The sequence below is a fragment of the Cyanistes caeruleus genome, chromosome 11, assembly GCF_971803275.1.
Source record: "Cyanistes caeruleus chromosome 11, bCyaCae1.hap1.1, whole genome shotgun sequence".
Lineage (NCBI taxonomy): Eukaryota > Metazoa > Chordata > Aves > Passeriformes > Paridae > Cyanistes > Cyanistes caeruleus.
In genome coordinates this window covers 3,426,834-3,443,385 of record NC_141711.1, presented here as the reverse complement: position 1 = coordinate 3,443,385, position 16,552 = coordinate 3,426,834, and the positions used below count along the sequence as shown (strand labels likewise).

The 16,552-nt window shown below is 42.6% G+C and overlaps 1 protein-coding gene across 2 annotated transcripts in view; it reads right to left on the bottom strand.

Moving 5' to 3' along the window:
* The window catches only part of PDZRN3 (PDZ domain containing ring finger 3), a 129,058-nt gene that overhangs the window by 17,776 nt on the left and 94,730 nt on the right, over positions 1-16,552 (bottom strand). The window contains exon 1 of one of the 2 annotated variants that reach the window (XM_023935108.2): positions 11,265-11,561. The exons of the other annotated variant lie outside the window; for it this stretch is intronic. Within the exon in view, the coding sequence (XP_023790876.1) occupies positions 11,265-11,333 (69 nt within the window). The 5' untranslated portion in view covers positions 11,334-11,561. Of the gene's footprint in view, positions 1-11,264; positions 11,562-16,552 lie in introns of those variants that run through there. 2 annotated transcript variants of the gene reach the window in all.

Genomic DNA, 16,552 nt, shown 5'->3' with positions numbered 1-16,552 from the left:
TACCAAGTCTGCTTATGCATAACAGAGATAAATTGCTTTTTAGTCTAGAAAAAGTAGCAGGTATCGGTATTTTATTTTTAGTAACACAAAAATGGTGCAGAAGAGAAATATACTGGGATGATCTCAATAGCCTGATTTCTGATGTCTGTGTAGTACTTGTCTCTCATCCTGACTCTAGCAAATAGGTGATACTAATATGCTTAGTTTCCATCTGGAAAATTTGTTACAATTGACAAATAATTATTACCAGTGCTTAAAAGCCAAAAAAATACATAATAATACATAATACATAAATATGTTCAGCTTTGATTATTTTTTAAAAAAGGGGGATTTTATATTCCTAGACTTTATTCCTAATGCTGCTGAATTGTGCTCAGCAATTTTTTTTCCTTATAAACAGTTACATATGAAATAACACAGAAAAAAAGAAAAAAAATCCATGCACACTAATGCTTCAGAAACTGCCAAAACCTACAAATATGCATAATTTCTGAGGAACACACCATGTGACAGAGACAATGGGATCTTTCATGGCACAAAAGATGGATAAATTAACTTGTCTGAAAGGGTGAAATGATTAGCTTTTGGACTTTCTTAGCATTGGAAATACACTGAATATGGAGAAAGCTGTAGATAAAGTGCAGTGACTGGAGTTAAACAGAGGTGAGAGGACTTGGATGAAATTTGTGGTGCAGCCAGACAGTGGGGTCTGCATGAGGCAGGGACACAAATACTCTGTATTAGGACCAGACAGTAAATAAGGAAGGGATGCTTGATTTTTATTTTTATTTTTCACTAGAAGCTATGCATTGATTATGAAATGGAAATAGCATTTACAATATTTTATTTTATAGTATGTACTATATGTTCTTCTGCACTAAAGTAGGCTGGAGAGAGGACCAAGAAATCTATAGAGGCAGCAAGAAATCTATAGATAAAAATGGCATAATCCTGTCTGGGAGGTCTGTGTCTCCTGGAAGTTTTAATACTTGGAATGAAAACAAAATAGACACCTGAGTTTGATTTGATGCTCACTGGAGTCAAGAGGTGTTTTGCTTTTTCTGTGCCTCAGCTCAAGCTCTGACTGAGAGAGGACATTAACAGCAAATCAAGAAGTTATGAAGCCCAGTGTGCCACCAGCATTCCCTGGCCAAACTCAGATAAGGGAAAGGAAAATGCTGCCATGGTCAATTAAGGTAGAAGTGATGTATATTTGTAATTGAGAAAAAGAGAGCTGATGCCCAAAGGCAGAAGAGGAGAAGCCATGGCACAAATCCAAATGAGTGACCCCAGCAAAGAAAGAAACAATGTCTTAAACTCTCATTTTGATCATGGAACTCTCATTAAGTCCTATACCCAAGAAGTAAATGGTCAGAAAAATAATCAAGAATTTATTAAAGAAGAATTAAAAAAAAAAAATCTGATGTTGTATCTGGCCCCAAATGGAAGCAGCAGAACTTCATTGAGGAACCCTAAACAGCAGGTGGAATTGCTGAGGAACATCCCACGACACCTTAGGAGGTGTGAATGCAGCAAATATGTGCTTTAGTTTGAGATTTGACTCTTAAGAGCCATGAAAAAGGCTGGAAATATTTGAGTGCTACCTTGGAGATAAAAGGGGAAAACCAGGCAGTAGAATTTTGGGGGGATGTAGTGTTGATGAGACCCAACCCCTTCCTGAGTCTGTTTCCAAATCTCTCTCAGTTGGTAGCTACATGTTAAGTAGAAAAAACAAAGTGGTATTTTGTGATCAGTGATGCTCTCAACAAGGAGAAAAGGGGAAAGAAAAAGCCAGAAAAAACCCTCATATGTCTTAAGGCTTGTGAAGAATTTGCTCTAGCTCACTAGGAGATGGCTTTCCATATAATTTTCCAGGGCTGTGAGTGTGTAAGGATTGGATATACAATGGATTCTCTCTGCTGGAGCTGTACAAGGCATTTGGCATCTCTCCTGTTGAAATCTCCTTTTATTAATTCTGGATATGTCACAGTGAAATACCTTTTGCAAAGACAGATTTTTGCACGTTTTTATATTTATGTATGTGCTTTTACTTTAACAATTATTCTACTGAGAGGTTTGGGATCCTCCAGCGATTCCTGAGCCAAGTGCCACTGTTTAGATGCTAATTTCCTGAGGTCAGAATTGGCACAGGGTCCAGAGGCTGGAGCCTTCCAGCCTTCACACTGTGAGGACAAGGCTGGACCTCCTGTGCAAGGCAATGGGAATTTGCAGCCAAGGTTGGGATGACAGAATTGTTCTCTGGTACCAGAAAACACATTCTTATTTTTGTTTGAGGTATGAGGCAGGATAGTACACGGTTGTGCTATTATAAATGTCACTTTATCAATAGCTGCTGTTTAATTATTGAGCAAGGTAAGTTATTTACATACCTTATTTCTCTGGAAGAGAAGGCTAATTAACTGCCACTTTTTAATGGCAGACATAAATTAGAGGCTTTCAGGTATACCAAAATATGTCACTTGTTTACAAGTGGACAAAATTTCCTCCTGGTTGCCACCAATTCTGATTTTCTTTTCCTTCTGATACAGTGCTTATGGAAACCCCAGTAGTGGTGGTTTGTCTTTTCCTGTGAGAGCAGAATTAACACACATGGGTTCTCTACACAGGGATGTTCCCAGGGCTAATTCCCAGTTCCCCACTTGCAGCCACAGCAGGAGCACCCAAGGAGCCCCTGGGAGGGGACACTGGGACAGGGCTGTGACAGGAAAGGGCTGGCAGAAGGGAAAAGTGGGGAGGATGCTCAGGGAATGGGGCAGCTCAGCACTCAGGAATGAGCAAACATCATCTGCAGAAGTACAGACAAAGTGACTCTGGGCACTGGTGGAAGCAGTTACTGAAAGGTTGAGAAATCCCTGTGCAGAACAGTGTAGTTATAATTATTTAGTATTTTATTTTTGCAGCAATAGCATCTAACATTGTTTTCTGGATGTTGGGAGCACACAGCAGAAACCAGACGGGTTTCAGTAAATTATTTTTTCCCATTAATTTAGACTGATTTCTGTGGGTTTAATGCCATGCATGATAAACATTTGTATGCATTGTACAGCTTGTTGGCTCTTCTGTGTCTCACAAATGTCACAGAGAAAAAAACTTTTTTGCCTAAGAATGAGTAAGCAGCTTTTCTTTGTAGAAATTCATGCAAATCCTTGGGAAGTGCACTATAAAAATGCTAGTTCTGTTAGACTACAGACGTCTGTGCTCCATTTAAAATGCTCTTTATGGTCTGATTCACTTCTTTAGTGAGTTCTTAAGGAGCCTGCATACTAAGAAAAAGCAGCACAACTTTAAAGATTTTTTATAGGAGCAAGAGCAGCAAAAAGCCCATTTTATAACCCCCCTTTTCCTCAGGAATTGGAGAAAAAAGGTTCAAAATATAGGTTAATTCTTCTTGCAGCTCCATCTAATCCCTCTTTTATTTCCCTCATATGTACAGTCTCCCTCTTTTTGAAAACCCCAGAATTACATTGTTTAGTAATAGACTGTTTCCATGTGTGTGCACTTCCCTTCCACCTTGCGAGCCATCCATGACAAAACAGTTCAGAGCAAGGAAAAATTCTTTCCCTGAAGAGCACAGAATACATTTGTTCTCCAAACCGTTAACTTGCAAATGGAAAATCTTGGGAAAAAGACCCTGGAAATAAAGGAATTTTTATTTTGCTGGTAATTAGCACATTTACGTATTACCAAGGCAGAGCCAGGACTGTCTGCAGCATACTAAGATGCTCTTGGTTGGGTTCTCAGGCTCTGCTCCTGTGGATCACTACTCAAAATAAAACCACAGGGAATTTTATCATTTGCTTCAATGAAAACACAGAGAAATGCTGGGACTTCTGAGACTCTTCGACTTTCACTAGAAGCAGTTTAAGTGGAGCCCTTTCTTTCCCAAATATGCATTAATCACGTTAAATAACTTCATATCAGGGCAGAAATGCTTTTCCTTATTTTTTTAAGTGATCTTTTGTGTATCTTTTCACGGTTTAATAAGCCAGGTCCATCTAGAACACAGCCAGAAGTTTACAGGCCTCCCCTTTTAATGCCCCTCTGCCATTTCTGCAGTGTGACCCAGAGGGGGCCAATCAATGGGATCTCTGAGTGAGGTACAAATGAGCCATAAATAACCATGAATTACTAATGACTGGGATTCAGCAAGTGTAATTACCCGTTTTCTCACATCCTCTGCTTTGTCCACCTCTGGCACTGCATCTCCAGTGTGGCTCCTTGGGAAATGCTCTTGTCCTTCCCACATGCACTTTTCCCAAGAGGCAAAACCTGTGTCTGTGCGTTCCTCTAGCACAGCAAATTGCAGATTTTTATGAATGACAACTTTGAAAAAGCTGTGTATTCTATATTAACGTTTAAAATAACACACAGTGAGAATGAACAGCATGAAAAAATTAAAACCCTTCTAGCTGGGGTGCGATGTTATGTGGATTCAAGTTGAATTTGAGTAGCATAAGGAACAATTTTTGTACTGAATCAGACCAAAGGTCCCTGTAGAGCAGCACCTTTCTCCCACAGAAAAAGGGAATGGTCAAAGGCTAAGATTTGGAGGGGGCTTTCCCCTGCTGTGGCCTTTCAGCACTCACACTTTGGTAAGGCAATATTTAACACCATGCCTCAATTAAAATCAGAGTAGTACAAGTTTCTGGTGAACAGCCCAGCACCTCAAATACTGCTGATATAATTTTAGCAGCATATCAGACAATGCAAGCACACAGCAAAAGCCAGTGCTGCCTCTGGAGACCTGCTCCAGGCAGTCAGACAAAAGGAACCTCGTACAGATGCGAAGATGAAACACAGAACAAATAAATGATGTGCCTGAGGTGACAGCAGGGCACAGCACAACTGAAACCTCCCATCCCATCTCCCAGGCACTGTGCTCAACACCATTCCAGTTCCCAGCACCTGTTTTCACACTGTTGTTCACTGTTTGTAACTTTTAAGTCCATCTTCCCACTCTCTCCCTTCCTCCACCAGTGGTGCAGGACGGGGAAAGAGCAATTTTGGACAGCTCTGAAGATCAGCTGTGATGAAGATGGTTATTGAAGCTGGTTCCATGAAAAGATGGAGAGAACACCCAGTTCTGCTCTGTGGGAAGCCAGTGGCAGATCTCAGAGGGTTTCTCAGTGAAGTCCTGCTGCTTCAGCTTTGGCACCTTGGGCCTCCCACCAGCAGAGCTGAAGTGGCTGGAGAACACGAACCTCAGAAGGGCTCGTGTAGGCAGGAGTCCCACCACCACCACCCTCCATGTGCCATGGCTTCTCACAGTGTGACATTGATAAAAACACCTGCATTTTCCTCTGCTTTTGGCTAAAACCAGTGGCAGTTACACAGCTACATTGGGTCAGATGCAAGAGCTTCTGCTGAACACTGAATTTAAATATTCTTATCAGCTGTGACCTTCCAACATATGAATAAAATGCTGGGCAGTTTCCACTTTGCAGGAATGTACAGGATGTTGGTTTGAAGTTGCAAAAAACCCTCTTGTTGCAATTCCATTTGAAGATTTTGTTATTATTTGGGATAATTTTGATATTTTAGTGTCCAGTTCCTGTGCTAGTGGACAGTCTGTCCAACCACCTGTGTGTCCCTACCCAGTGCTCTGATTCTGACCATTTGTGTTTTGGATGGTGGCATCTGGCTTTTTGCCTAAAGATATTCCATTATTAATAGGAAGTTTTTCCTCAATTCTCACTGCTTAAATTAGTATTGTAATATGTCATGTTTATGTATATTTGATATTATTTATTCTGCCCCTCTCCTGTCAAATCCCTGACTTGTGACCAAGTTCCAAGGGGCCACTTGGATCTGCTCCCCTTGACCCACCAAATCTCTGCAAGGACCAGTCCCAGTGTTCCTGTGACTGTAGAGTTGTCCTGTCCCAGTGAAAATGAAGCCTGACCTTTTGTTCCATTCTTAATGAACACAAAACACATTTATTGAATCTGCACTTTTTCATTACTCCATATGTTTCCTTTTTTTCCCAGCCCATGTCTGACATGTGACAGTAAAGCACAGAGTGATTGTCCCTGGTGCCTTCTCCCTTGTGACTTCTTGCCACCTGCTTCATAGCATTAAACAGATGTGTAAGTGTAAAGCATCACAAAACTCAGCCCTTCAATCATTCATCATTTTTTAAAAAAAAATCCTAATAAATCCACACTATGGCTGAACATTTTATCTGCCCACTGTAAAGATGAAAGGCACTGTTGATTTTAGGAAGATTATTCAGCAGTGACACATTTTGTGTGCAAAGTAGGTCAAATTATGCATTTATATCACAGGTGACCATTAGGCATTTGTTTATTTCACATCAGATCTTGTTTATGTTCCTTTAATAGCCAAAATATTCCTCTAACTTTATAATAAAGAATATCTTCCAGAGAAATCCTAACAGAGGCATTGCATTATTCATCATCAAGTGAAGAGGAAAATTTCAATTGCCAGTTTCTGGTAAATGTCTAATTAGGAAAGGGGACTTGTGAGCCACAGACAGGCGCCACGATCATTAAAGGGCAGTTTTCTGAAGATTATGAGTCTCCAGTCTGTCAAGCAGAGTTTTTCTACAGCTGAACTAATTCTGCTGTAGAAAACCCCGTCTAGAACAAAGCCCTTGGAATTAACATCTTGTTTAAGCAAACACATGCCTACTTTGAAGTAAGTGTGATAGGTTCACAACTGTTATTGAGGTCAAGTTTAATGGTAGTGAAGTGACAGAATCGAACTTCAGCACTAGTTTTAATTTCAGCTGCAGCACAGGCTGCACATACAGAGCACTTGAAGCCATACACTGTATTTCAAGTAGAGCAGTTCCCTATAATTGGCACCACCACTTTGGTCTGAACATGGAAAACTACTGAAATGTAGAGAAACTAATTCTCTGGCTGCCCAATTAAGTTTGAGGGTGTGAAAAGCATATGTACAGAGGCAATTATTTCTGTTTCCCAAATCTTACAGTTTTGATTAGTTTTTTGTTTTTTTTTTTTGAGCTGAATGTTTACTTTGGCAAGGCTCACTTTGGCCCTCCTTTAGGATAACACCATTGCTCAGTAGGTTTTAAGTCTAGTTAGACTGTTTCCTTGAATTAGGCTTTCTTCCTGATTGATTATTTTGGTCTCATTTTCTCAAGTCTGAACGTGTGAATGGAATTCTGATGGGGAAGGGCCCCTTGCTGGTGATTAGCTCAGTGCAGCAGGTTTGTGTGGGAGTTCTGCTGCACAACAGTGCCCTGCAAGCGATGCCACTGGAAGCTGCCAATGGAAAACAGCCTTGGCTTGTTCCTCATCACTGCTGACCTCTCGTTAGCACACAATTTGTCTCTGACCTCGGTGCTTATATAACCTCGGCCACAGAGCATCTCAGTCTGCTGTGAAACACAAATCCAGCTTGCCCACTATTGTTTTTCACCAACACTGTCACTTTTCCACGTCTCAGGGATGTGCCAGGCCAGGAGCACGAGTGAGGCTTTCAAGTTTCCGACAGGCTGAAAGATCATGGCAACAACTGTTTATTTATATATGAACTTTAGTATTTGTGAGGGGTGCCAGCTCAACAATCACGGAGAAGAATCTTCTGACCTCAGCTCAGCTGAGCCAAGGGCAGTGGCAATGTGAGCTTGTTTCCTGCCAGCCTGTCCCTACCCTGGAGGGACAGCCTGGGCTCTGTGCTCCCTCACCTCAGGGTTTCTCAGCTGCAAGTGCCAGTTTTGATGGGATCTTATGGTATCTGCCAGCACTGGCTGAACTCCATCATCTTCAATCCCAGAGAACAGTTTTGAGCACTGCCCATGCAAGTTTAGAGTCATTTGTAATTTAAAATTCTGTATTGACATCCTTGGAAATTCTTCCAGGGGAAGTTGTCCCTGCCCTTGGCAGTGGGGCTGGAATTACAGGATCCTTCAGGACCCTTCCAAACCATTCTGTGACGCTGTGGGGATTCTATAAAACCTTGTGTCCATTTAGGCAATGATTTCACTGTGTGTTTACCTCCCATACTATGGGCAACGTGTGCTTAGAGTGAAACAGGTAGCCAGAAAGTTCCTTAAATTGCAGGCTTAAACCTTTTTTACTCTATTTTACACACTCAAAAGCTGTATCTCAGATGACCCATTTTTATGTAACTTTCCTCCAATGTTGTTTACTTTTTGGTCCCTCACAAATTTTCATACAAAGGGAAAAGCCCTTATTTCTGTTCTTGTTTATGAAGAGTTGACATTGAGGAAAGCACATCAGGAACCTGGTGTTAAACACCCTCTTGATTTTTTTTTTCTTCCCCCTTTTCCCTCCATTTTCACAACTTTTAGTATCTTATGAAGAAGATTTCCATTTAACCAGACACCCAAAAATCTAATAGCACATATTACTTCATTTAATTTGCTGTATTCAGCTGGGAAGTAAAGCCTGGGCCACATCTAGGATGGGATATGGACCCCAGTGCTGCCACACACCCGTGGTGACACTGCTCTGCATCAAGGCTCCAAGCTGCCACAGTCCCCTTTGTATTTGTAGCACAAAGCATTGATATGCACAGCTACAACAGGCTCTAATGACGAGGTGTCTTAATTTGGTTTTTATTATGTGATTAAAGGTACAATAAGGTAAGTGCTCAACAAGAGGGAAGACCATTGTTCTGCATCATTAAGCTCACAGCGGCCCAAAAAGAAACTGTAGGCAATGTGCCAAAGCCCTTAATGAAGAGGATCTCTTTGAATTATCTATGGATGAGGAAGGGATAAAGCCTGAGCCCTGGTATATTTGATCCTCTTTGAGCTCACTGTTAGAGGACTTACAGAGCCAGCCATACTGGACCTTCTGGAATTGTAATTCATGGAAGCATTAATTTCCCAGCCACACTAAAGCTCTTGGCCTAATAGAAAAAAGTGCAGTTATGCACTATTATTAATTCCTTCAAGTGTTTTCTGAATTCCTACATCTTGGAGTCATGAACTTTTAAAAAACAAGGCTAAGGAGATTTATTTGTAACGATGCTCAATATTCCCTAAAACTGAGTTGTGCAAATTTTGTCTAACTCAGATTTCTTAAATAGCAATGCCTTCTTATCACATGATATTAGGTTGTTATGTCACATGGATGACACAAAAAAACATTGGGACATTTTCTACTGTTGGCAGATTTTGAAGCTTTTATCTATCTTCTATATTCTGTAATAAATGGCAGTGATCCCTCATCTCCCTCACCATTAAATTGCCCTGGTGTGTAGGTTACACGAGGACGTATTTTTATAGTTGTAGTGACATATAATTATCTGGATGTGTTCCATAAGCTATAGAATTCCCTCCCTCCTATCTTGCAAAAGAGATAAATCAAAGTAGACCCCTGTTAAAATAATTTTGCACAGTTATTTATATTCTAGAGTAATCAGGGATTATAGTCTTAAATAATTCAGGTTTTACTATGCTAGAAATCCCAGTTTTACAGGATTACATGCACCTTTCACTTCTGTGGAAACTGGGGGTATTCCAACAGTGCTTCCCAAAAGACTTCCATATTTAATGAGGAGCACTGGGCACTCACACACTGCTGAAACCAGGCTGCAGCACTTTGCAGGCTGATAGAATTCTAAAACCCAACTCCTGCCAGGGATCTGCACCTGCAGCTGGCACTGGATAGTTCAGTCATCTCAGATATCAGCAGGAACTGTTCCTGGGACTGATTTCAGGACATGTATTTAAAGAATGCTGTCCTGCATCTGTTGGGAGATGTCAGTAAGTTGCAAAGGTTCTGTGCCACCTTCCCTTCACAGCAGAAATTGAGCAAGCTTCCTGAGCAATCACAGCGTTTGTGATCAGCTGCTGTCTCAGTCTGTCCTGCTTGCTGCGCTCCTGAATGTGACTCACTGACAGTCCCCAAACCCAGACTGCCCAAAAACGTGGCAGGATAAGGAATTATTCCCCCAGCCACTGCTGTATCTGAGCAGAGCATTCACACAAAGCACACCTGGCCCCAGGTGTGCTGCTGCAGGCAGCATCTGCTTCTCACTTCAGAACACTGTCCCAAAAATCTGACTACCTCCCCCTAAAATTCCTCCCCCCCATCACATGCACAGCAGCTTAGCAAGTGGAAGTGTGCTGGTATAAATAGAAATGACAGTCAACATGTCTTTCTATTTGCTCCCACAGGTTTTTTTTTTTTTTATTCTGTAAAGCGTCAGCGTCCTTTGGGTGAGCGAGCGAGAATTAGATCACAACTACGTGGTTAAAATTTAATCACTTCCCTACTAGCCTAACATACAGACCACATCTTTTATTCACTTTGTTGTCAGTGACATCAGTATCTGGGATCAGCTGCAGGTGGGAAGGCAGCAGGACACGGGATTGCTGAGCAATTCCCTCTGCCGGCAGCACGGAGCAGCGCTGGGAATGTCACCCGGCAATTGTCACTTATCCCAAACCTCCTCAGGAACGGCGAGGGGAGAAAAGCACAGCTCGAAGGATCTGGGTAGGGTCTGTCCATCCAGAATCTTTGTACAGACAACCCAATTCACCTTTCCAGTGTTGACTATGCCTGCATTTCCAGAGAGATCTGCAGGAATACATCCTGAAACACCTGGCCATCACTTTGCTCCATCCCGCTGCCTCAGTCCAAACTGTAGATGTGACAGAGTAAGGAATTGCAGAGGCACGCAGAAGGAAAAGCAGAAACAGGAGATATAAAGTCTTTGTAATAGAGGTTGATGTGTTAATACATTCACAGTAAACTTCTCAGAAGGTGCACATGAGTAATTTGGTATCTAAAGATCTGTAGGGCAGTAGTTTTAATCTGTTTCTTAGCTGGTATTTTTGCACCTCGAGGTGCAACACCCACAAGAAGTAGGTACAAACTCCCAGTGACAGGCACAGAGCAGGCTGGGCACACAGACAAGTGGCTCCAGGCACTTGTAAACAGGTACAAGACATTCTTTGTGCATCCTTTCCACTTGTGCAAAGAGTGTGTGACCAAGCCATGATCCCCGACAAGAAACTTAACCTAACATACACTGGAGAAACAAACACAGTCTTATTTCGTGGTGAAAGTTTTGTGAGAAGTTTGATGAACAATAGCTACATTTAAATACCTGATGTTCTGCACATGTGAATGGGAAGATACAGGCTAAACCCATAAATCCTTATCACACAGATTTCAAACAAGGCAAACCCACTTTCACCTCCAGCTCCTGGCACTCCAACTTCCCTGCCCTTAACAGCGGCCACAAGCCTAAAAGAGAACAAAAATCTAATTCTTTACCTGACAAACTTCATACAGTAACTTGTACTGCTCTTCTGGCTTCTGCAGAGTGCACAAACTGCATCCCATGTTTAAATTCAAGCGGCAGAGCGGCTCTTCCTTATTCCCGCAAGCAGCCAGAGCGATGCCTGGGGCCAGCACACATCCAGGGGGGGCTGGGAGCCTCAGGTGGGGCTGGGAGCCTCAGGTGGGGCAGGTGAGGAGGATGAAGGCAGCAGGGAAAGCTGTACCGAGGAGCTCTGCCCGTCCCCGCTCGCTCCCTCTGCCTGTGCCGGAGCCCAGGCACGGCTATATACCGCCACTCATGCATATTAATCAGCCCTCATTGACTATTCATAACTACCATACACAAGCTATAATTGCCAGCTATGACAGCTGAAATTTCTCTAATTAACAGGCGAGTGCTTCAGTAGCAGGCATAATAAAGGACACTAACAATTTTGTAAACCGTTTTGTAGCAATTACAAATAAACACGACTGCGTTTTTTACTACGGTCCCTCAGGATAATTCCACCCGCATTTCGGGAGGCTGGAAGCAGGGTTTAAACGTAAGGCACAACGAAATGAATGTCACGGTACAGAACTCAGCTCTGCTGAAGTTGAATATGCTCAGTAGCATTTATTTCCCTCCTGGACTGTGGTGCTATTTGAGAGGCTCAGTTTTACAGCAGCAGCTGACTGAACTGGGTGTTTAACAGGCACAGCAGAGAAAGGCATCTCTGTCCCTGAAAGCCTCCACAGCCTTAGGACCTGGCTGCAAAGCAAAGAAGATCTATGTGAATGTATGTGGATTTAGGGAAAAAAAAAACCCATCAAAAAGAGCATCTTTTATTAATATAGATCAGCTTTAGATTAATACGTATTCCAAGTGAAAAATGGCCATTTATGCTATCAGCTCCCATTGTGTATGTGAGTGGTGTAAATGACAGGTTCACATATTATCTGTGATATTAAAAATATAAACTTTATGAGAGTATAAAAATATGTACAATAAAATCAGAATGGCATTTACGAGTACTCAGCATTTGAGTGCGTAGATCTGCATTAAACCTGTACCACAGATGTAAAGGGTAAGACAGCAGTGAACTGCCCAATGAGCTAGAAAAGTACTCGTAACTCATAGGCTTTATGGATATTTTCCAGGCTGTGAGAGGCACTACATTGCATTGGGAGTGTGGATTGACCACCATTTCCCCAGTTGTTTAAGCATTCTGAAGGGGGTGCATTTTTATCACCTCACTGCAACCCAATCTATTGTAAAGAAGAGAAGAGGGCAGAGCAGGCAGGAGTGAGACCAAGGGTGCCATTCCCACAGGCATTGCATGGAGAGCCTGGATGGATCCTGGGCCCTGCTCATCTAACTGGTTTTGACTAAACTCTGTGAGTTTCTGTGGATCACAGGGAAATGCTGTGCAAGGACCATCTTTTCTGTCCAAACTCTGTACCCAGGTGCTCGCTGTAGGGATCCTGTAGAACACTCAGCTCTTGCTCCAAGGGCACCGAGTCACAGTTTGCATTAAAATGTTCAGTTACTGCAATGCAGTTCATGCTTTAGTACAACTTTAGTAAACAGAGACTGACAAGAAGGGGTCCCTTGACTCTGAGGCTTTATTCTGGTAGCAAAATTTGCCTGCCTACAGAAAGAAACAAAGAACAGAAAGAAAGGAGACCTCGTTTCAGCGGTGTCCAGCACCAGGACAAGAGACAATGGGCACAAATTGAAACACAGGAAGTGCTAGCTGAATATAGATACAAAATAAAAATTAGAATTAAATGAAAAATTTCTATAGATAGGAAAAACTTTCTTGTGAGGGTGGCAGAGCCCTGGAACAGCTGTCCAGAGATGCTGTGGAGTCTCCTTCTCCGGGGTTATTCAAAACCCACCTGGACATCTCCCTGTGCAAACCTGGATGAGCCTGCTGTGGCTGGGGGGTTGCACTGGATGATCTCCAGGGCTCCCTTCCAATCCCACCTGGGACTGAAACCCCTGCCAAACACCCAAAAGCAAGCAGGAACTTTATCCTTGGGCTGTGACTGTGCTGCTTCCCTGTTGAGAGAACTGCTGCCTTTGTGGCAGAAGTTGCAAGTCTGGAGCAAGGCAGAGGAGGCCTGGATGTTACTGCTGCCCTCAAGGAATATTTCATATCCCTGGGCAGATATGTCACTCACATACTGCAGCTTTTCCAAAGCCAGGGACTGTGGATCTTGAACAACTGGAAAATTCTTGCATGAGGGGACTAGAGTTCCCTGAGACCTGAGAAAAAGATGATGATGATAAGTGAATTAAATAAAAAAACCCTCAGACTCTATGGAAATTGTAAAAAAGTTTATGGTTTTGATTAGATAATTTTTTGGTAATGTAATTTGATTAAGCAACTTAAGGTGAAGCCTCCAAAAAATGTTGTCTGTGATTCTTCTTAAATGCAATTAAGTTTCTTCTCAAATACTAGATGCCATTAAAATAAATGTTAGTGTTCAGTTCAGGTGGCTGAGTTCAGTCAGGAATTATTTTTTTTTTAGGAATAGCATGCAGCTGGATCTGCTTAGAAATAAACCAGAAACATACGGGACATTTAATTTCCAGTTTCAACGGAAACACACCTATTTGTTATTTCCCTATAGCAACGTGATAGACTGCAGGAGATAATGTTTCATCTGATTCAGAGAGATAATCCCCAAGTCAGGCCAGGAGAATAAACCCAGCAGAAGACTTGTTTTGATGTGTGAGTGGAGGGTCCCATAAATGTGATGTTTGGGATTCTCCAGCTGCCACAGCCCCAGCAGCAGAGAGCTCAGCCTGGTAAATGAGCTGCTCCTGGAGCCAGGCCAGTGCCCATCTCACTGGAGATGCTTCCATTATTGAAATATAACTTGTATCTCATCTATTCATCTCACAGACAAAAAATGGCAGCACTGCCTCGGGTCAATATGGACTGATTTTCACAGCTCTTTGCCAAACTTTAAACATTTGGGCTGTAAACTTGTGTTCTGGGCTTTGTCCAGTGCTGATTTCTGCCTTTAAGGGTACACTTGAGCTGAAGTTTCAGTCATTTCCAAGAGTAAGATTACAGGGAGGGAAAAAAAAAAAAAGTCTATGTTCTGAAATTCTGGATACTTTCTTTAGGAGGGTTTTAGTATCAACATAATTTGAAACAAGAATTTGAAGTTTGGCACCGGGATGGTTTGCGTTGTCCCTGTGAAATCTGCTAAATTTGGTCAGCTCCTCCTAAGCTGTTGCAATTTGTGTGTTCTCAGCACAAAGTTGGTACAAGCTTCCAGTTTAATTCCTGTGAGACTTTAAATGAGCTCAGTGAGTGATGCCAGGTCGGGGCAGGCCAGCTCGGTTTCCTGGTGGCTCTTTGTGAGGAGGGAGGACGGGTACCAAGAACAAAGGGATGCTCCCTGTGCTCCTCTCTGCTGGACCCACCCAGGCAGGGAGAGCTGGATGTTAATTATGTGATTTGTTTTATAACATATTGACCTCACAGGACCCCTCCTCACCTCTACTGTACCTGGGGCAGGTAAACCCAGGCTTCCCTCGGTGTGCCCAGGTCAGGCAGCTCCTTATGGGATCTGTGGTGGGCGCTAAGGACAGGTCATGTGTGGTCTGGCCAGGACCACAGATAATGAGCTGAACCAAATGGACAGCAGTGGAGGGTTTACATCACGTGTAATGGCAATGTTAGAGTGGTCCCAGCTGAATCCCAGCAAGCCAGGCTGAATGGGAAGTCAGCGAGCCAGCTGACTGGGAACAATAGGAAATAGCCTTTGAATACACGAGGTGCCAGCAAGAGCTTTCATTAGCATTTATCTAGATTACTCACTGCCTGCCTGCCTGCGTGTGAGCGGCTGCAAAATCCCCTTCACCACAATACCTGGCTCCCACTATCAGACATTTGCTTTTGTGTCCAAAAGCTAATTCCCAGGGAACAGAAGAAGGTGGGAAGCAGCCAGACTGCCACCACAAAGGGGAGGGTGCTGCTCTTGTCCCCGGGCAGCTGGAGGTCCTGGACAGACAAGGAGGGAACGCTGCCACAGACCACAGGCTGGTTTTGCTCTTTGCACGTGTCTTAGTTTCAATTTGAGATCTCTCAGCTTGCAACTACAAACTTAATATAAATTTTGCTGTTTAAATGTTTGATTTATTCCCTGTTTTAAGCCTGCCAGGTGCTGGCAGGTAGGGGGAATCCGCAGGAGACTGATGCACTTCAGGTGTCCCGCCTGTCTGCACGGGATGGTGAATCAGAATAAAGAGGGAAATGAAGCACTCATGAGGGACCTGCACCCTGGAGAGGATCATTATTAGGGAACTCAAAGGCTAAAAAGCACTCTCTGCCAGCTTTTCAAGGGTAGGGCCTGGCGCTGGCAAGGGTTGGCTCTTGGACAGCAGTTCCCACCAGCAAGAATAAACTGGTGTCCTTTGTGTGAGGAGCAGATGGCACACAGCTCCTGCTCAGAGCTGGCCACACACCAAACCCAGCTCGGGGCTGGGAGCTCCTAATGCTGGAGTGGCTGCCTGCGATATCAGTGATGACTTGGCATTGTTTATTTTGTTTCTTTAAATGCAAGTTGGCTTTCCTACTCCGCAGTAACTATTTAACATTGTATTTCTGTACATATGCTTAGCAAGCTCTGTTTAAACAAGTGATTCCTATTTCAGCAGCGTGATTAGGGAAGCGTTTGCTTAATGTATCAATACTTTAATTACTTTTCTTGTTTTTACAAATATTTAAGACTTGTGAGAAACAAAAGCTAGGAAAAAGAACAGCTGTGGCTTTATAAATAATTCTTGCTTTGGTGTGTTAAATAAACAGAAGTCATGGAACTGTGCAGATTATGGTTAGCCAGAGCGGTGTGAAAGAGGGCTGTGTTACACAACCATACTTCAAAGTTAAGTATCTGGGATTTTTTGAAGTGTGAGAAGGTGTTTTTTAATTATAACCATTGGGTTACCTTTATTAAAGCTCGAGCGCCTCTGTTGGGAATGAGTTCTGTTTCCCTGTGTTTATTTGAAAATGTTCAATAATACAACCCACTGATATCTGTGAAGCATTGGCTTCTCAATAATACATGTAATTAGTGTAGATCTAATTTAAAAATACCCTTCTGAAAAGTTCTTTGTTGAATATGTGAAAGCAAACCAGTATTTTCTACGGCATCATGCAGGCACAATAATTAAATACATACTCTAAATATAACAGCAAAAAGATCTCAATTCTGGTGGGGTTTTTTTTTTTGCATGTGGGCATAGAAATCTGCCTATGCATTGGAAGCTTCAAGACTGAGCC